We start from the raw sequence: 19556 nt of genomic DNA on the forward strand, positions 1-19556 counted from the left end.
AGAGGTATGGCTTGACAGGCGGAATGTTCTTTGGCTTTGAGAAGATGGAAGTGGTTTCAACAGGTAGTTATAGAATCCGGCTTAGCTATTTGCCCGACTCCGATGGCGACAGCGTTGCTTCATAAATCATGAGGCTTTGGAAATTCGATCCAGGGTCTGGCTATCCAAAATCTCACGAAAGTCTCGTGCCCAAAAGATGTTTGCTCCGTCGTCGGGGTGGCCGACGTGTGGGACGCGGACGCCAACTCGCTCGAGTGTTTGCATGAGCGACGATGTGGCGTCGGTGGATATGACAATGCCGTGATGGGCAAGGAGACATTCCATGTCGGTAGTTGAATCGCCAAAGTAGACGGTCGGATTAGAGGCGTGCTCTTGTTTGGAGATGAGTTGGTTCAGTGAGTTGGCCTTGTCACGGGAAGTGGTTAGCCTGACGCCATCGTTGAACTCGTCAGGGCCTTGGATTGTGCCCTCGGCGGAGATGCGGTTGGTTATGATTGGTATATTGTGCGGATGAAGCACGCCCTCTATAAACGCCCTGGACCAATTCACGGAGATGACAGCAACATGCCACCCATTCTCCCGCGCCAGTTCAAGCATTTCGATGAAGCCCTCTCTAACGACGATGGAGCCGCTGCAAACTTGGTCCCTGCCCATCTGAAACAGATCCTGGCTTGTTAGGCCTCTGAACAGGCCCGACTTGTCGACTCTATCCAGCGACGCATTCTCCGTGTCTGTTAGACTGGAGAGGTAGGCGAGTTCCTGGCTAGGCGAGCAGCGCTCGTGCGAAGGCGGCGTGAAGGCGTTTGCAAAGGCCTTGTGGTCATCGCCGTACGCTTGGACGATGTTGTCCCATTCTGTTTGCAGATGTTTGTCGTTGCGTTGAGATTGGAAGGAGATTGCGGACTGGGCGAGCTGGAAGATTGTGTCTTTGACGGTGATTGTGCCGTCGAAGTCGAAGATGAGATTCATGGCGTTTGGGCTTGGCGGGGGTGATTGTGAAGCTAGGCGGATGGTAATTGTTGTTGCTAATGTTCTTCTTTGATGGCTAGACGGATTGAAATTTATGCCAAGTGTGTATTGGTAATAAAGTTTGTGATTGTATGGAGGAGGATGACGCAAATGAGGGTGATGGATCGGCAGTTGCGTCAAGATCCGTTGAAAGCCGGAGTGTAGAGGGGTCACATGTTGTCTCATGTTGTTTCTTGGTTAGCCATCTTCCGCTCCTCTGTGTGTTACCGAACAGCTCTTTTTGACTCAAATTAAGATATAATTGGAGATCATTCATTTCTTTTTTTGGCTTGTTGCTAATACTATAATTGTATTTAAATCTACGGGTTTCAACCAGGATCCACGATGGCACACATGCATGACTAGTCTGTCTACCTATACTTCTCATCTTTGTGTAAAAGCATCATTACATTACATTGTTTGAACCGACTCAATAACCGCATCTCATTCAATCAGATTCCATGAACCTAAAACAGCTGTATATATATATAAATCTCACGGTATCGTGATGTTTGCTTCCATATTTATTTACATGTACTAGCAGCTCTCACTCCCTGCTGCAAGTAACCCCTGCACACCTGTCTCGTCTACCAAATCACGTGCACATACCAAAGCTCCCCACTAGCCTGGCCCGTACCTTGTCTATCTCCAATCGCAGTGGCGCTCTACGTATCGAATCGTAGCTTGCTGGCAGGAAAGCAGCACAGGCCAGATTCGCCAGATCGCATTTGTCTCGATTCTTCCACCCGCAAACCCCAATTCTCCCTCTATATTCCAGTCTATTCGCAGTTATACCTTCAAGATGGTAAGAAGCGCAGCTCTTTGCAGCTCCTTCTCCCGTCCCGTTGCGCAATTTCGAGGTGGCTAACCAAGGCATCTTCATCTAGGCGGCGCAGGTCATCTCCAACTCCGGCCACGATGATATGATTGTATGTTCGACCTCTACCGTCCCTCACCTCGATCCCGCTTGATATCGCCACAGAATACGCCTTGAAACCTTGCTGTTTTCTCTCTCTCTATGACTATTCACATTTATGCGACAAGCAACAAAGAGTGCGCTTTGGCTAACTAGTACCGAATCTAGCACGATGCTGTTCTCGATTACTACGGACGAAAGCTGGCGACCTGCTCAAGCGACCGAACGATTAAGATCTTCGAGATTGAGGGCGAGACACAACGCCTAGTTGAGACTCTGAAGGGGTGAGAGAAGCCTTCCCTTAGATATGCCGATACGATTACCTTTCCGACACCACAGTCACTAACATGACGTCCCATTTAGTCACGAAGGTGCTGTATGGTGCGTTGCCTGGGCGCATCCCAAGTATGGTAACATCCTGGCATCGGCCGGTTACGATGGCAAGGTCTTTATCTGGAAGGAACAGGGTGCCCAGAACAGCCAGTGGCAGCGAATCTACGACTTCCCTCTGCACAAGGCCTCAGTCAACATTGTCTCCTGGTCTCCCCATGAGGCGGGCTGCCTCCTCGCTTGCGCATCGTCTGATGGCAACGTCAGCGTTCTCGAGTTCAAAGACAACAGCGTCGACCATGTCACATTCCAGGCTCACGGCCTCGGTGTCAACTCCGTCTCCTGGGCTCCGGCTACCTCACCTGGCAGCATCGTTAGCAGCGCCCCAGGCCCTGGTGCCACCGGTAACCGACGGTTCGTCACGGGTGGTTCTGACAACTTGATCAAAATCTGGACTTTTGACCCTGCCTCGCAGTCATACAAGCAAGAGGGTGAAGCGTTGACGGGTCACAGCGACTGGGTTCGCGACGTTGCGTGGTCTCCAACCGTCCTGCAGAAGTCATATATTGCATCAGCTTCCCAGGATAAGACTGTCCGCATCTGGACGTCAGACCAGTCCAGCGGCGGCCAGTGGGCAAGCAAGGTGCTCAACTTTGATGCCCCTGTTTGGCGTGTTAGCTGGTCCTTGAGCGGCAATGTCCTTGCTGTTAGCTGCGCGGACAACAAAGTGTCCCTGTGGCAGGAGAACCTACGTGGTGAATGGGAGTGCGTCAAGTCGATTGAGGAGTAAGACAATAAGGAGGAGACGAGAGAGAAATGCGAAAATATTTGATATCATGACATGGCGTTTGTTGGTGAGCTAGGTGTCCAAGGCAAGAAGAGGAAAAAGAGAGGAAACAATTATGGATAGGATAAGTCGATTTACCATACGTGCCCTATCCAATGAGAGAGCGCAGCACCGCGGATATGATGCCAATACCTAATGGCGAACTGGTCACGTTAGATGGAGCCATCATGGCTACATGCAATAATTCTTTGGAGAGCTTTTACATAGAGGTTAAGCACCAACTTTTCACTTTGGGCCAAGAGACGTAATGAGCTTAACATGGCCATAATGCTGGATAGCCTTGTCTTTGACCTTGCTGATTACTGACTTGTCAATGAGTAGCTATTTTTATTTCCTTTGTCTAACGTCGCCGTTGACCTTGTTCAAGTATATATGGAAAAACAAAACGAGAACGTTCAAAAGATATTTATAGCGAGTACGTTCAAAAAGAGAAACAATGATGAAAGGAAAGAAAATGACGTCCAACGTCAGAAATGAACACGAGAGGATATGTATTTATATCTCAAAATGTTCAAAGCATCGAGTTAATATAAATGCTATCAAGTTGTCAAATCCGAGTTGACGTTCTCATCATCAGTCTTTTCAATTCTCAAGTCCTACTGATATCGTCTAGGTTCCGTCAGTATACCCATTTCAATCTCGTCCATCTTACTCACAAGGCACTCTCTCCCCAGCAGCAAAGATGGCAAAGTCCGCACCATACATCTCCATCCCAGGAGTGGCCAATTTTCGCGACATTGGCGGCACTCCCATCGCCTCGCATCCGGGAAAGGAGGTTCGGCGCAACATTGTCTTTCGTTCAGCCCGGCCTGACATTTCGACATCTCGAGGGAAGAAAAAGCTACAGATGCTCGCCATCACTCACACGTATGATCTTCGTTCGACACAGGAGCTTTCTTCTTCGAAATCCTATGACAGAAGCAAGCTGATTTGGGCGGGCACAACAACTCGAGTGTCCGTACCAGTGTTCCGGCCCGAGGAGTATGCCCCGGACGCTGTAGTTGCGAGGTTCGCAAAGCATGGGACAAGTTGCGAGGTAAGACAACTGTTTCTTTTTTGATGACGAGGAGCATGCCGATGTCTATGTTGAATAGATGTTTGATGACATTTTACTGACTAATTTTAAAAGGGATTCGCCGAGGCCTTCTCAGAGATCCTCTTCTCGGCAAGCCATGTCCAGAACAAGGCGCGCCCCTTTGCAACCATTCTTGAGCACTTATCCTCTGCTACTAACCCCCCTACTCCTATGCTAATTCATTGCAGCCTAGGTAAAGACAGAACGGGCGTCATCAGCGCTTTGATTCTATCTCTCTGCGGCGTGAGCGATGAGGACGTGGCCAAGGACTATTCCTTCTCGGAAAAGGAGCTGGCTCCGCTTCTTCCATCGCATGCTGAAAAGCTTTCAGACAACCCGGCTTTCAAAGGATCTCGCAATGATGCAGAGATTTTGGTCCGAACGCGGTGAGTAGCTGCTCTTCCATATTATAGATACGAGAAGCGTATGTAGGCTCTTGACTTACTGACGGCTATGTTATAGAAAGGAGAATATGCTTTGCTTTTTGATGAAGCTTCGAAAGAGGTATGGCTCGATTGAGAAGTGTATCATTGGTCATAATCTGCTCCAGGCTGATGGCATCGCTCGACTGAGACGCAATATGATTGTTGACGCCTCCAAGAACCACTCGATCGTCGGTAAGTTCTGAAGTTCTAATCTCCATCTTTCAAGTTGAGGCGATATTAAGCTAATGCTAACCATTTGGGCAAGATAAATGGGATGAGGAGGATTTTGCGTAATTGTTCTGCTTGTTGACTGGAGTTCTGAATTTTGATACTGGGAGACCTGGGGGAATTTTTGTCTAATTGATGACGTGTAAACTAGCTTGCAAGATGTTAAATAGAGGTGTTTTATTTTATCAGATAATATGTTGGCATTCAGAAGACCATTTACTATCGTGACATGTAGATTCTCCATTGCTATTTGGCCATTCAAGAGCTAGTTTGGTTGCATGCATCTAGTTTGTTGATGAGACGCGCTGCTGCCTGCTCACGACAACCAACGACACAGAAACTTCACTTCTTCGCTTTGCTTCCCCTCTTCCCGTGTCTCCTTCAATCCCAATCTTCACCATAAGAGAAAGATTTCAAGGGTGAATTTCCCCGTCGTACTCAGCTCTCTTCGTACATCATGGCAACTCCAAGCAGCAGTGCCCCAAACCACAAAATCATCGGCACCAAAGACCCAGCCAAATCCTACACCGACCGCAAATCCACTCGCGTCGTAGCCCTCAAACCCTCGGGCGAAATCGCAATAATTTACGTCAAAGAGGGAAACTACTACAAACTCCCCGGCGGCGGCATCGAGGGAGACGAGAGTCCCACAGAAGCCGCTCTGCGCGAGGTCAAGGAAGAAACCGGCGCGACAGTCGCTCTCCGCAGCACCGACTACTTTGCCATGACTGAAGAGTTTCGCTTCCAGCAGCATCAGGTTTCTTGCTGCTATTTGGCCGACGTTGTCGATGATGTGGGAGAGCCGTGTTTGACGGAAGAGGAGCTTGCTGATGGGTTTGTTCAGCAGTGGATGACGATCAGCAAGGCCTTGGAGGCCATGTCTGCGGCTGAACCAACGACAGAATTTGGCTGTTTTGTGAAAGAGCGAGATATCTATGTTTTGACTGAGGCTAAGAGACTTATTGACTCGTCGAGTTAAACTATAGGATATTTCTCATGTCGGGCTGTAATTCACGGGGACATCCATTATCTCTACTTCCGATATCTTTGCCTTGTATTGGATTATGACAGTTATGAGCTCATTACAAATGTGATTAATCTTAGCAGCTTTGATATGTATACTCAATTACCGCGTTTCGCCACTCCTCAACCTCCATTGCCGACACATTATCCCAAATCCACACCACATTCCCCCCAAATACATAACAGGTGAGTCTTGTACCTCCAGGTTCTTCTTCAATTACTCGAGAATTTAGTTCTCCCCGCTCTTCTCTCATCATAAGCTCTCTCGCCTCTCTTGCATTAAACTCGGAGGGGTAAGCTTTATACACGGCTTCTGCTAGCATTCGCAGTTGCATGGGAAACAGGCGGTCCCCGTAGTGGTCCATGATCGTTCTTATCTCTTCATTGTATTCCATCTTTGGCCATTCTGGTAGATTCACAAAAAATTGTTCGCATGCTGCCTCTTTCTCTCTGTCCCACCATGGAGGCAACAGACCCCGTCTAGTGGCAGCCTTTCTCAAAAATCTCTGGAAGCCGGGTTGATCAAGGTTGCAACCGTACCATATGGTGGCCGCTATCCACTCGCCTTCGAAAAGATGAGCCTCCGTAGCAAGGAGGCGGTAAGCCTCGGCGAGAATCTTATAAACATCGGTTTCTGGGCGTTTGTGAAGCCATGTGCCTTTGTGAAGGCGAGTGAAGGGCATCTCGATAGGCTGCTCGAGCCCTTTTGTTGGTGACAGGCGGATGATTTCCGATTTCCATTCCTTAGTCGATACTTTTGGCGATTGATCTTTGGCTTTGAGCTTTGTTGCGTAATTCTTAGGCATCTGGCCGATATTCAGACCGTACCTCACTTGATGCACTCGGCTTGGATCTGACCGGGGCAACAACCTCTTTGCGAGCCAATATTCGCTTCGAGCGACGCCCTGCCAATACCGTCCCGCCCCTAATGCCGCAGTAAAACGGCCCTTGAGGATAGTTATCATCATTTTCTGTTGTATTCCTCTTGTGGTTCGGGGATGCTGTCCATCAAAATCTGAAGAAAGCACAATATAGACGAGGGTGTGGGAAGGAAATGATAGAGGAGGTGATCGCTGCCTGCAACCACAATGAAAGAAACCAATATCAAGTGGCGGCAAGCTCCAGAGGCGATAAGAAGCTGCTGAGAGGTATGAAGAGAGAATCTTCAGAAGAGAGAATCCTCGGAAGAAAGCTCAGTTGGTGTGGTGAAAAAAGTAGCAAACGGGGAGATTTTGGCCTGATAATGGGCGGGCAGCCAACAGGCAGCTGCACACAGCCGCTTACCCCCTCAAAGTGAGTTGAATCTCGAACATCAAATCATATGCGGCCGCAATATTTATTAGCCGAGCTCATATGCACGCTGCAAGTATTCTCACTCATGGCGACTGTTAATTATAAAGTGACGGACAGACTTTCTCAGTTACATGCGATCGACGTATTAGCTCATGATGGATGGCCATATGTAGATAGGTATGCTTGCTTCCTCATGTCCATACTATCGACACATTGGTCCACGATGCAATCTATGCTTCCAGGGACATCATGGAAAGCAAAACGACGGTGATTTAGTGTGAATCAGTCCATCAAGGCCCAAAGGAAGCTATCCAGTAACTCAAATCATAATCCATTCTGCGACTGTGTAAGCAACTATCATCAAATTCATTGTTTCGCGTAAAGATGGTCATTAATACGTAGACATAAATGATGTCCTTCTCCTCCTAGCATTCTTCAATAATCGCTCGGCAGTAAACAATACCAATCCCATTTCATAAACTCCAACAAGCCCCCAAGACCCAAAATCCGAACCCAACGTCCTCAACTATCCAATAAACGGCACACTCCGCTGCTTCTCAGTCTTCGTTTTCGTCTCAGTCTTCTTCACCGCAAACTCATGCCTCTTAGCATCCGTCATGGGCGCAAGACCCAAAGCCTTCCGCCTCGCATCCTCCTCAGGACAATCCGGGCAATCACAATCCGACTCAGTGCCCAAATTCTCGCAGCACGTTCGAAACACGTCAAGCTTGTCGAAGTTGTCGCCGTCGCAGTTGTGGTCGCTGTACAAGCCGCCAGTATAGGTGCAGCAGGCGTGCGTGTACTCGGAGGCGGCTCTTCCGTACGAGTTCCAGCACTTGCAGGCTTCTGCCGCGGAGAAGAGGGCGATGACGGCGAAGATGGCAGGGTAGAACTTCATCTTTGCTTTTACTTTTAGAAGAAGCTGAATAAGAGATGGTTATTTGTCTTGTGTGAATGTTGGTAGTAGGGGACGTTTTGTTATAGAGAGTGAGATGTATGCTTTTTCAGATTTCAGAGTCGCTTCTCGACCCTTTTTATAGTCCTTCTTCATACAACTTCTCTTCTAGACGGAGACTCAGAATCTTTTATTTTGCGTGTAAATGACTTCATTCATCTCCTGACTGAATTCATCTCCCATGCCTGAGAGAACACGATGAGGCGCTGAGACATCTACGTTCTTAACTCATACCGTTGGATCAAGAGCAGATTATCCCAATAATGCACACAAGGACCAAGTCTCATTCAACGACATGTTTGTAACATGCCTAACCAAAATGTCATTCACATATCAGATCAACAGCCTTTGTCCTTGTGATCCTCATAAGAACCTTAACCTTCCCTCTACTGTCTCAAACTTTGCCCAAGACTTGAAGAACTCCGAATTCCTTGCGCCAACGTGGTGGCCACAGTCAATGTATAACCACACGCTATACGATCACTCGGATTGGATATAGATTGGTATGAAGAATTATAATCGTGAATCATTTTTACCGAATACGCATCTATTTGAGAAATAAAGGAGGTGGTTGTAACAAATCGCTTTCACAACACTTTACACCCAAGAGAGTAAGAAAAGATATTGATATTTGCATATGTGCTACTGATAAACTAATGAAACGAGAGAAAGACTGGGGAATCTATCGCAGGGTAAAAGTGTAAAGACATCCCAAGTCCATAGGCAGTAGAGAAGGCTCAAGCAAGCAGCAAACCAGCCAACACAGCGGCCTGGGCAACTACCACAGTGCCATGTCGCTCTGAGATTAAACCGCCTGCAGCATTTTGACCATTACCACCACCATTGCCGTCGCCACCGTTACCATCGCCAGGATTGCCATCATTGGGGTTGCCATCATTGGGGTTGCCATCATTGGGATTGCCGTCATTGGGGTTGTCGTCATTGGGGTTGCCGTCATTGGGGTTGCCATCACCAGGATTGCCACCACCACCATTACTAGCATTCGTTCGTTCAAGAACAAAAATCTCTCCAGTAGCATCAGATGAGAACCACAGGCGGTCATCAGAGTCCCAAGCCAATCCTACAGGGCGAAAGCATTGATCGGGACAATTTGTAACATCTGCATTGGCGATGATGTCGGTAACAGCGTTGGTGCTATTCTGTGGAGCGGTGGGCTGGCCATTGGAGTCAAAGGCAAGGGAGACGATGCGGTATCCAGTAGCCTCATTTCGGTTCCCTTGATTGAGTGAGCATCAGTATATATGGTTATAGACAGCCTAAAGGATGACTTACAGCTACCGTGAAAGGTCACAAACGCTTCCGAGGCATTGGGGGTGAATTTGATGTCCAAAGGAGCCGAGTGCGCTTGGAAAGCAATTCGAGGAGGAACGTAGTCAGTATTGCAGCTTGTGTCCGTCACATTAGACGGCGCGTCATCGTCAGCAAACTGGTCTCCAACTTGGAGATTCCCTAGGTTGGGAAACCCAGCCGTCGACCAGAGGGTATAGCAGTCAGGATAGCCATAGTTGCCTCCCTGGTGATCACTAGATCCCAACACGCCGTGGTAGTTGAGCTCTTCGCCAGGGTTGTTTTGGTGAATATCCTGGCCTTGGCGCTGAAGCTGGTCGACTGAATTTTCGACTGACCAAATACCTCCTGTATCAGGATGCTCAGCAACACCCACAGAATTTCTCAACCCCCAACCAATGAGGGTTCCATCGAGAAAGTCGTATGGTGAATCACCGGGCCCAATCTGAGCAATGTTGTAGCTACGAATCTGGGAATGCCCGCTATTGATGTCACGGGCATCGTCATCCTCGTTCGAACTGCTGCCACGAGAGACGAGAAGTGTACCTGGCTGTTTCTTGGACACGAGCAGTGTGCGAGTTGTGTGATCCGAGTTGCTCATGTTAGTGACGAGAGTGACATTGGAAGACAGGTCAACAGAGACGGCCTGGCTATCGTATGCAAAGGAAAAGACGCTCTCGGCTGAGGAGACGTAGATGGTTTTGCCATCACCCGAGAGAGCAAGTCCATGGTTGAGCTGGTGTTTCAATCATTAGCTGAGCTGACTCCATGCCATGTAGGATCATCATCTCATCACTTACATTTGGATCAGCGATCAGTGTCGTGTTGCTCGCCACCGACAAGCAGGTTCCGCCGCCATCGTCGAGCGTCAGATGCGTTAACCCAACCCCGGATTGCACCACCAAAAGCCCCCCATCAGCATCAAAGGCAATGCCCCTGGGCCTGGTCAAGCCATTCGCAATGAGGCGGTATTCCCAGCCACTGGTCGCCACTGGCGCGGGGTACGTTACGTTGGGATTATTGGAGCATACCTGTGCCGCGGTGCGCCGTTGGAGCAGCTGCATCAGCAAGTATATCAATAACGATAGGAGTTTGTTCATCGTGGCGGTGGTCAGCAGAAATGATGATCAAAAGCCTCTCCAAAGAATGCCCAAAGAATGTTCAAAGAATGTTGTCGGATCGAAGTTACAACGGCAACCATCCTGAGCGAATCAACAAGATATACGTCAACGACGCATCTAGAAGGAACCACGGAGGGTTTGAAACACCGAGACATCGCGTCGGGCTAAAATAGGTAACAGCTACGGGCCATTTTTCGTCCTTCCTTACGCCTAAAAGACGTCGTTCATTCCGTGGTTAAACTCATGACAAGCGAGATCTCCGTCGCAACGTCCAAAAGAAGGGAGAGGGGAAAGCTGAATGCTGAGACTTGCTGTCAGGAGCCAAGCTTTTGAGATCCCTGGATAGTCGTTGGTCGAGTGGGGGTTTGCCCCGGATTTGGGCTAAATAGAGTAGCGGAATAAAGTGGTTAAGCATACCTAGTTTGCTAGTATAATGCAACCCATCGTATATTCTTGGTGAATCATCGAATCACGTAACTTCCGTGGTCCATGTGGGCATACGCAATGCTTAGGACGCCGACCCAAATACACGCAGCAACTTAGAATGATGACGAGGAGAAGAATGAATCAAAAATCCTATATGTACCTAGGCAGAGTCTATGTGCATGTTAGCCAATACCGAATAACAGTACACTTATACTTCATATCCTCATGAGCAACAGCTCATTTTCGGCATAGGAAAGAGACCTCTTTCCCTCAGTACTAATACAAGGCAGATAGATGGTAGTATAGAAAATCGCCAAGCTTAACAAAAAGTCCAAATCCCCTCATTCATTCATTCCTACCTTCCCCTCCCGCTTCATCGCAACCCTACCCTCGGCCTCTTCAGCGGGTGTGCTTCGGTATTGAATACATATTCATCCAAGCTGATAACGTCGGGAGGCGAAAAAATGAGGTAAAAATACTTGAGTGTTTCAGCCATCCAAAAACTCTAGGACCGAGGATAGCACACATTAGTCAAAGCTGTTCCCAAGTAGAAAAAAAAAAGTTCCATCCCAGTTAAAAGAAGAAGAAGAAAGAAAAAAACTCACCTCCATGGAATCAAGCTTCTTGGTCGGAATAACAGTCACGTCCTCTATCGCAGAGTTCGCCAGCTCCGTCTCCGTCGCCTTCATGATGGCCTCAAACATGTTCCACGCAGTGTCTTGCAGGTCCGCCTTGCCCGTGATGCGATACAGCACAAACAGGCTCTCAATCGCCTCCGGCCGTAAAATGTATCGTGTGTCCCGCGCATGCTTGAACCCCTTGGGCATCATCTTGCTTCCCTCTTTCGCCCAGCGCGCCTCGTCCCATTCACACTTGTCCAGTGTCTTGCACGGCAGCATGCCGAAGATCTCGGGCATGATGCCCGTGGGGAAGCGGCCGTACGCCCAACCGCACCCGCGAGCCAGACGCTCTCCGATGTCGACGTGACCATCAATGTCGAAGAGCTTCCCGCCAAGCGCAAACATGCCTCCGACGAAGCACGTAAGGTGCTGGCTGTCAGCCTGAAGCCCGCTGCCAGCACTGAACTCGCCGCTGAACAAGATGTCGTCTTGATCCGGCAGCATAGGTCTAAACAGGAGATTGTTCACCGCCGCGTCCATGGCCGGGCGATACAGCTTCTCGTAGACGCCGTCCACGCCCCCAAGCAGCGCGTGCATCTTGGGCAAATACTCGTAGAGCGAATCGGCCAATGCACCGAGCGTAAAGCTGCTGTCGACAGCCGTCTCAGCTTTGAAGTTGAGCGTCGTCGGCCACATGCCCGGCAGCAGCGTGTCGTTCTGAATCTTCTCCAGAAAGCGAGTCACGCGGTCTGTCGCATCGTAATACTTGCTATCGCCCGTCAGCTGCGACAGCCTCGTAAACTCCATGCTCAGCGAGCACGGCGACGCCGACGGATCGTTGGTGCCGGCGACCAACTTGCCCGACTTGGCCTTTTCAAAGTCGAGCCAGAAGCCAGGCATCCTGTTGGGCGTGTCGAAGCCCATGTACAGCATCTCGCCCAGCTCAACCGCCTTGCGCAGCAGCACTCGCTCGCCGCTCAGGTCGTAGGCGCTCAGCAAGCCTCCCAGATGGCGGATCGTCGTTTCAAACATGTTGGCCGCCGTCGAATCCGTCACAGACCAATCCAGCGCGCCCACGGCACCCGCAGCTTCGGCGAACTCGTCCTTGAAGCCCATGATCCACAGCGTATCCAAGGAATCGACCAGCGTCGCCGCCCAACCGCCAAACGGGTCCTTCGCGGATCCAGACACGGGCGTGAGCTCGTCTCTCATCCAGGCGAGCAATTTATAGGCATCATAGCTGCGCTTAAAGGCCCTCCGCACAGCATTGCGGCGCTTCTCGTTGACCGCAGAATGGCCAAAGGCTCCAGCTTCCGCCTGGACTTGAGGGAGCGCTGCTGGCTTGCCCGTGGGCAGTGGCTTGATGTCCTTGATGCCATGATGTTGCTGCACCGTCGACCAGTTGAAAGAACTCGGTACGAAGACAGGCTGCGGTATGCTGGACGATGTCAGGTAGTAGACAGCCAATGCGGCCAACAGGAAGCCGCTGAAGAGCACCAAGCGCCCAACCCTCCGTGGCAAGCTTAGACCATTGATTATCCCCATTATGAGTCGACGCTCCTCTTCATCTCGACTATAATTGGCGTCGAAAGAAGAAATAAAAACAAAAAAGGCAAAAAGAGATGTCAAAACTACCAATTTGGACGTAAGAACAATACAAAAGACACCAGCAATTCGTCTGTTGCGGTGGAGGTGTAATAATTCCAGCCAGTCAAAACCCAATTCAATCACGGCGCCGATCTGCTAGTGGTTAAGGGGGGCAACCAGCCGAATCGACTCCGTGTCACGGTGTCATTAACTCCCCGCAGCGCATTCTTAGTACGAGGTGGTACTCGTACTTTATGCTTGCTTGTAAGATTTGTCGAATGGCCAAAGTCTATAGTGCGACATTAGCCTATAGTGGACAGTTTATGCTGCAGTTCTACCTATTTAGCCCAAATACAGACATCATGCAAGCAAATCAACTTGATACCCGTATAGTAAAAAATTATATTTAAATAAACAAAAACCTAAACAAATAAATAGAGGACAAGACAAACTTGAGACATAGAGCTGTTGGATCAGCTACTTGTATACACTTGAGTTACTCCAGATAAGCCGAATCTTCAGACACATGCATATACTATTCTTCTTGACAAATGACATAGAATGAACATCTCAACATACATCTTTACTCAACAATTGATGGATTCTTCGAGCTTCGCTTATTCCAACGCTACCTCTACAGGCAATACACGGTATGGAAATGCAAAATGCCAGAAACCACCTATATACAACAAAAGAGGGAGGACACTCATTAGGGAGGCTAGGGAGACGTGAAACAGCAAGAGACATATGATACCCAACGCACTGCCGAAAAAAAAAATTGCAAAATTAGAGCAAAACAAAACAAGAGCAAAATCTTCATAATCCCCTGCAAAGCACAAAATCAAAAAAGGTAGGTAGCTATATAAAAAAGGGAATAAAAAATGAAAGAAGTAACATGTGGTCCAGGCGTTCTGCGCTGGAATTCGACACCAATCCGGATCTGTTATATACCCTGACGCCCTTCAACAAGAAAAGAACAGAAAAGACAACAAAAGAAAATGCCAACAGCAGCAAGTCGCTTTTCAATGAATTCTCTTAAGCCCCCCTCCGCACCCTGTCCATCAACGGAGTCCAATCACACTCATCTCCAACGTCCACACTCGCCTGATCCATACTTTGAGCTTGCCCTCGACGCCCTCGACGTTGTCCAGCTCGATGCCCTCCCACCAGCATCGTCTAGCCGGTTTTCGCCAGAATAGCAGCAGCTTCTGTGCCATGCCGACGGCATTGTTGCCCATTTCGTTGCCACGAATGTCGCTGCGCAATCGAGCGAGTGCCAGGCTGCAGATGACGGCCTTGTTAGGTTCGCCAGCCCGGTGGCCCCAGCAGTCATCGTGATTAAAGCCACTGTGATATGCAAAGTTAGCCACTATCCTCCCTTTTACAAAGCAAGTTACGAGCGAATGGCTCGTCAAGGGAAATAACATACCCTGCCGTCAGCATCTCAATCAGGTGAGCTTCAGTCGTTCCGGGTTCGTCGCTACGTTTTAGCCCAGAAAAGATGCCATCCTGCTTGAGCAGTGCTCGTGCCGCTGCGCGTTTGACTTCAATCATGTCGGGTTGGCTGATATCCGACTTGGGTGGGATTGCATAAAAGTCAAGATCCTCTCTTAGGACGATGATGCCAGCCCTCTTTGAAGCGTCTTCACGGGAGCCCATTGGATCCAGGGGAACAATTTCTCCATCTTGAGACGTGCCGGGAGATGATTCGGTGGGAATTGACTGTGCAACAGTTCGGAAAAAGTCCAACATGTACTGCAGTGATGCAGGATCATACTGTGTTGTCGTTAGCAACTGAATATGGGTCTAAGACTGGTGGTCTACGAACGTCAACTTGCACCGCATCGCTATCGGGAAACCCGCTCATGTGGCCTTCTGGGAATAACCCATTGGGAAATAGGGATAACAGGACAAACTCGGGCAAAGTGAGTAGCTCATCACGCGAAAGGACGAATCTGGTACCCCTGTTCCCGTTTGTTAGTCTCTTTGCCGCCTTCTTTTTGAAAATTATTGCCACTTACCGTAGGTCCATGGTAATTGTCTCATCAGCGCCGACATCTAGGATACTGTTAGCAAATTTGCTCTATTCGTTATTCCCCCTCATTGTCTTCATTTTTCATTTCCTTTCTTGGAGTATCGAGATAAAGATTTCACAAGGAAGCTTACCTCCGATGGCATTGATAGGTGGTCCACCCTGCTGTACCTGAGTAATGATACTCGAAGCTCCTCCTGCGGCCGCCATTACGTATGAGAATGCGTGGAGAGGACTGTCTCCCTCAGAGTATGCGGGTGGCGGTTCGGCGTCGTCGTCCTTGCGACTTGACTCTCCCTTGGTGTCTCTGGGGAGTGCACGTTTGGTCTCGGCTACAGGGTCTTGAAAGGCACGCGCAGCAGCCTGGTCGGGGTCTAAGGGCTCGGGAGCGCGAGAGTCGTAGCCGTATGCTGGCGCAGCGACAGATGCGGAAGAAGCACTTCCTTCTGGAACGACGGCAGGAAACTTCCCAAAGGCCTCACCACTGGGATGGTCTTGGACCGACGAGAAGAGCGACGAGAACGGCGGAGGGCGGGAAGAGGAAGCCTCCGAGATGGGGTACTGGGGCGGCGGCGACTGCTCGGCCTCGTGAGCAGCACTCTCGTTCTCTGCGGCGTCGCGATCTAGGTCGAGATCCAGTTGTTGTCGGGCAGCGGTGGCCGTAGCGGCGTGCTCGTGATGCACCTTGGCCTCGATCAGCTCCGAGGACTCAGACGGTCCAGTTCCAGACTCTTCCGTCTCAGACAACGTGGCGGATTGTTCTTGAAAGTGCTGTACGAGTACCAGGAGCTCGTCTCGGCGAGGAAGCGGTGATGGCGATGGCGATGGGGGCTGACAAGGGAGATTGACTCGGGCGGGTCAGTGCATCTGGCTCTATCACCGGGCGAGAGATGGATTGCTGCTAGTAGGCGTGCGGAAAGGAGGCGGGCATTCGCGAGCGAACAAAGGCTTCGCGGCGGTACGATGCAAGCGACTGAAGATGGATTTCTGTCGTCTTTCGGGGGCGAACTAAGCGCTGTGAGCCCGCTGATTGATGGGTGCAGATTGGTCTGGTCGATTGATATGTTGACGATGGGATTGCCGCTGATGAGTTGATGGTTTGGGTGGGGACGAACAAGTCAACCTTGAACTGCCATAGGCTGCCCACCGAACCAGCGCAGTGCATGATGCTCGTACTCCGTACCCAGCACAGGCCTTGCCGCTTGGCCAGTGAATGCTCCAGCATCCTTTTAGGGGCTCCTCTGCCAAATACAGGCGGGTTAGCCTCTCGCCAAACGGCCTGGCTGGTCATCAGCCCCACTGCAGATGGAACGGGTAGCTAAATTGGGCACACTCGCCAGCCAATGGCAGAGCTCCAGCCACACCAAGCTTCACATTAGCCGCCAGAGCCAACAGTGATTGGGAACAAAACTACAGAGCACCTGCGGAACCACCAATGAAATTGAATATCTGAAAGAGTATAGGGGCCAATTTCATGGACGCCTGAAATTTTCCTCATTTTACTTGATCCGCCAAGGACGAGGCTGATGGGCAAGAAGCATCCAAAGGTCAAGCCACAACTGTTATTGTACGTGCTCGTGCAATTGAGCACATCAATTTAATATTGATGGATTTGATTCCATGAAACAAATCCTAGATCTTCTGTACCTTGATACTGTAAAAACTCCATCCCGCAAATGCTACAACACAACAACACCTTCAAACTCCAGTCCCTTCTTTTAAATCCTTATCCGCATCAGTCGCTATCACTGTCGCCAAAAATGGCCCGTAGGACATCAGCATTGGCTGTCTTGCCTTCAACAGCTTCGTTCCGGTCCGGATTCACTTGGTTCTCCATTATGGGGCTCTGCTTGCCCGATTGTGTCGTCGCCCCTGCTGCTATCGCAGCCGTTGTGTCCACGCCCACAGGAGATTCATCCCGAGTTCGAGGTGCCGAGAGTAAGGGCATCTGTACGTCCTCCATGGGACTGCCATAAGCCGGTCTCGCACTCGGCCCTGGGGTTGCTTTGCTGGCCTCGGGCTCGTCGTCTCGACGGGCGTGTGACGGCGGTTTGACGTTGAATCGCTTACAGAGTAGTCGCGTAGGGTAAAAGTCTTCCACCGATCTCGTCATTTTGCCAAACATTCCCATCTTGGCGGCCTCTTCTGCCGGGTCCGAAATCTTTGGCTCGGGCACAGAGATGAGTTCCCTTTCTTTTGTTGGCTCAGCGGAAACGCTATGTGGTGCTTTAGCCGTCGTAAATCTTGATGCCATGAAGCCAGTCATAGGTTTGAATATCCTCGCGCAATTATGGAATTCTGTCATTTCTCGAAGAAACTCGTCATCCGACATTCCCCTGGGCTTGTCCGGAAGTGACAGTTTGGGATTCGTGTGGTGTTCCAGATAGCGTTTGTAGCGAGCCCTCTTGGTTTCATCGTCTGCGTACGGTCCTCGCAAACCCCTCGCAATGGCCGCTATTGCCGTTTCACGATCGAGCTTGGGAACTTGCTCCCATAGCATTGTTTGCTTTTCTTCTTCTGACATTGCAAACTTCTCGGGGATCTCGCCGAGGCCAGGGGGCAAATCTACCCTTCCTGACGCCGCGGCCAACTTCTCTCTGGAAGCGGCAGATATATAGTCAAACACGGATTTTCCAGGGAGGGCGGCTTCTCCAAGGATGGCGGCTCGAGACTTTGCATTGAGGGTTGACGATTTGGCAGCCTCGGCGGCCGAAACAAACGTAGTGGCTCGATCTTCAACATTAGTAGCCTTAGATGACATCCAGTCGGGGGGAACTGGCGGCGGCGCATATTTTGCTAGAGTAATGGTCAAGTCTTCCATAGCATTTGCCAAGACAAAACCATCCAGAGGAAGCCGCCCGTCCTGACATCTCCGCAGGTTGCCGCCAACTCTAGAAGTTTTCGGTATAAATACAGGAGCGTTTTTTAGCGACGGGTTCGCTGTTGCAGATAGCTTCTTTCCTTTCTTCTTCTTGTCGCCGCCAACAACACGGTTGTATTTGATCTTGGGTCCAATCTCGTAAGGGTCTTCGTCATCAGAGCCATCGTCGTTGAGGATGCCAACCCCGATGCCGCCTCGCTGTGGCTTCTTCTTGGTCTCTCCTCGGGATAGTATCGACAACGCGCCGTCGCGAGAATCGGCCTCCTCGTCGCTATCTGCTTTGCTTTCACGGCGCAATGAAGAAAGCTTCCCCTGGCCATTGTGTCCCAAACCCATACGATCTGTCTTGCGGACAAATCGCAGGACCTTGGTATTGTCAGGTGCAAAGAGGTGAGTTTCCCCATCTGTCACGTTAGACTTCCCGCCGAGGTCTAGGCGTGCACCTCGTCGCACTTTTGGTCCAATGCCCTGGCCATCTTTCCAGCCCATTCTCCGCAACAACTTTAGGCCCATTGTATCTCCGTCAGCTCTGAAGAGGCCCATCAGCCCCCCGGCACGGAGTTCTTCCTGGGTGGACGATCCTAGCCCGGCAAATGCCTGGGTGGTTTTGAGTGTTTGCGCTTCCGCGGCATCCGCAAGGTCTTCCTCATCCATATAATCTTCGGCACGCTGCTGGGACTGACCAGCTTCATCTTTGCGGCGATTCGAGCGGCTCGACACAAAGGTAGACGGCGTCCATCCTTCCTTGGATCCAACTGTGTTGAAGTAGCTGTCTTGATAGTCAGACGTTAGTGATCTAGATTAAGGTCGAGAGAGCTCCGACTTACCCTGCGCTCCAGCCACCGGTAAAGGCTCCATGCAGTCTCCGTCTACCCTTATCATCCCTCACCTCCTGCTTCCACAGCGGAAGGTATGAGCCATCGTCGCGTTCGCCGTCCTCAGGCAAAGGGGTGCCGAAGATGGCGTAAGGCGCATGGAGGTCGGCCTCAAATGTCGCCCGCGATCGTTTATAGGACATAGGCTTTCGTATTCGGTTAAGTGCCGCGAGCAAGTGTCTGTGGCATTAGGTAAATTCGAGGCAGCTCAGAGCATGGCAAATACGCGTCAATCGGCAGTCCAGCAACGAGGTAGCAAAAGGGATGGCGATGTCAGGCGTGGAACAAATGGGCAAGTCTTGCAAGTGTCGGCACAAATCAGGAACAGGCTGCTTGTAGATGCGCTATCGATAAAGTTGAAGAAATGCTACCAAGGTACTTTATGCCTACTGCCGCCTTCCAGGTTTCTAATACTCGTACTTTGAATATTATTGGTCCGCCTGGTGCCGGCTTTTGACCCACTCGTATCGACCAGAGCAACTCCAGCATGACGCACTCAGTTGCTTGGCTGCTTGTTACCGAGTGCTTCCAGCTGCTCGGATCAAGTAGTGCTTCCACTGGCTCTAACCTAAAGCCAGTGCCCTTTTGCTTTTTTGTGTTTGGTGT

At 50.2% G+C, this 19556-nt stretch overlaps 7 protein-coding genes across 7 annotated transcripts; 3 read left to right on the forward strand and 4 right to left on the reverse strand.

Annotated features, from left to right (window-relative positions):
- Nucleotides 1–126: 126 nt before the first annotated feature.
- T069G_06850 (haloacid dehalogenase-like hydrolase domain-containing protein) lies at nt 127–969 on the reverse strand (the record flags this gene model as incomplete). Its single annotated transcript, XM_056174060.1, has 1 exon — nt 127–969. One exon carries the CDS (start codon nt 967–969, stop codon nt 127–129), a length of 843 nt encoding a protein of 280 aa, XP_056027639.1.
- An 841-nt stretch (nt 970–1810) lies between these two features.
- T069G_06851 (WD domain, g-beta repeat domain-containing protein) lies at nt 1811–3044 on the forward strand (the record flags this gene model as incomplete). The annotated part of the gene is made up of 4 exons (XM_056174061.1): nt 1811–1813; nt 1896–1937; nt 2093–2208; nt 2288–3044. The coding sequence occupies 4 exons, from the start codon at nt 1811–1813 to the stop codon at nt 3042–3044; spliced, it is 918 nt and encodes a 305-aa protein (XP_056027640.1).
- Nucleotides 3045–3783: 739 nt separating this feature from the next.
- Nucleotides 3784–4895, forward strand: T069G_06852 (tyrosine phosphatase family domain-containing protein; the record flags this gene model as incomplete). Its single annotated transcript, XM_056174062.1, has 4 exons — nt 3784–4137; nt 4231–4562; nt 4639–4793; nt 4867–4895. The coding sequence occupies 4 exons, from the start codon at nt 3784–3786 to the stop codon at nt 4893–4895; spliced, it is 870 nt and encodes a 289-aa protein (XP_056027641.1).
- Nucleotides 4896–5286: 391 nt separating this feature from the next.
- T069G_06853 (NUDIX domain-containing protein) lies at nt 5287–5808 on the forward strand (the record flags this gene model as incomplete). The annotated part of the gene is made up of 1 exon (XM_056174063.1): nt 5287–5808. The coding sequence occupies one exon, from the start codon at nt 5287–5289 to the stop codon at nt 5806–5808; it is 522 nt and encodes a 173-aa protein (XP_056027642.1).
- A 1863-nt stretch (nt 5809–7671) lies between these two features.
- T069G_06854 (uncharacterized protein) lies at nt 7672–8043 on the reverse strand (the record flags this gene model as incomplete). The annotated part of the gene is made up of 1 exon (XM_056174064.1): nt 7672–8043. One exon carries the CDS (start codon nt 8041–8043, stop codon nt 7672–7674), a length of 372 nt encoding a protein of 123 aa, XP_056027643.1.
- A 3285-nt stretch (nt 8044–11328) lies between these two features.
- Nucleotides 11329–13120, reverse strand: T069G_06855 (glycosyl hydrolase family 47 domain-containing protein; the record flags this gene model as incomplete). Its single annotated transcript, XM_056174065.1, has 2 exons — nt 11329–11460; nt 11561–13120. 2 exons carry the CDS (start codon nt 13118–13120, stop codon nt 11329–11331), a joined length of 1692 nt encoding a protein of 563 aa, XP_056027644.1.
- A 1103-nt stretch (nt 13121–14223) lies between these two features.
- Nucleotides 14224–19093, reverse strand: T069G_06856 (uncharacterized protein; the record flags this gene model as incomplete). The annotated part of the gene is made up of 8 exons (XM_056174066.1): nt 14224–14509; nt 14592–14938; nt 14991–15126; nt 15184–15220; nt 15329–15955; nt 16944–17040; nt 17101–18844; nt 18903–19093. 8 exons carry the CDS (start codon nt 19091–19093, stop codon nt 14224–14226), a joined length of 3465 nt encoding a protein of 1154 aa, XP_056027645.1.
- Nucleotides 19094–19556: the final 463 nt, after the last annotated feature.

Source organism: Trichoderma breve, chromosome 4, assembly GCF_028502605.1.
Source record: "Trichoderma breve strain T069 chromosome 4, whole genome shotgun sequence".
NCBI classification, from domain to species: Eukaryota; Fungi; Ascomycota; class Sordariomycetes; order Hypocreales; family Hypocreaceae; genus Trichoderma; species Trichoderma breve.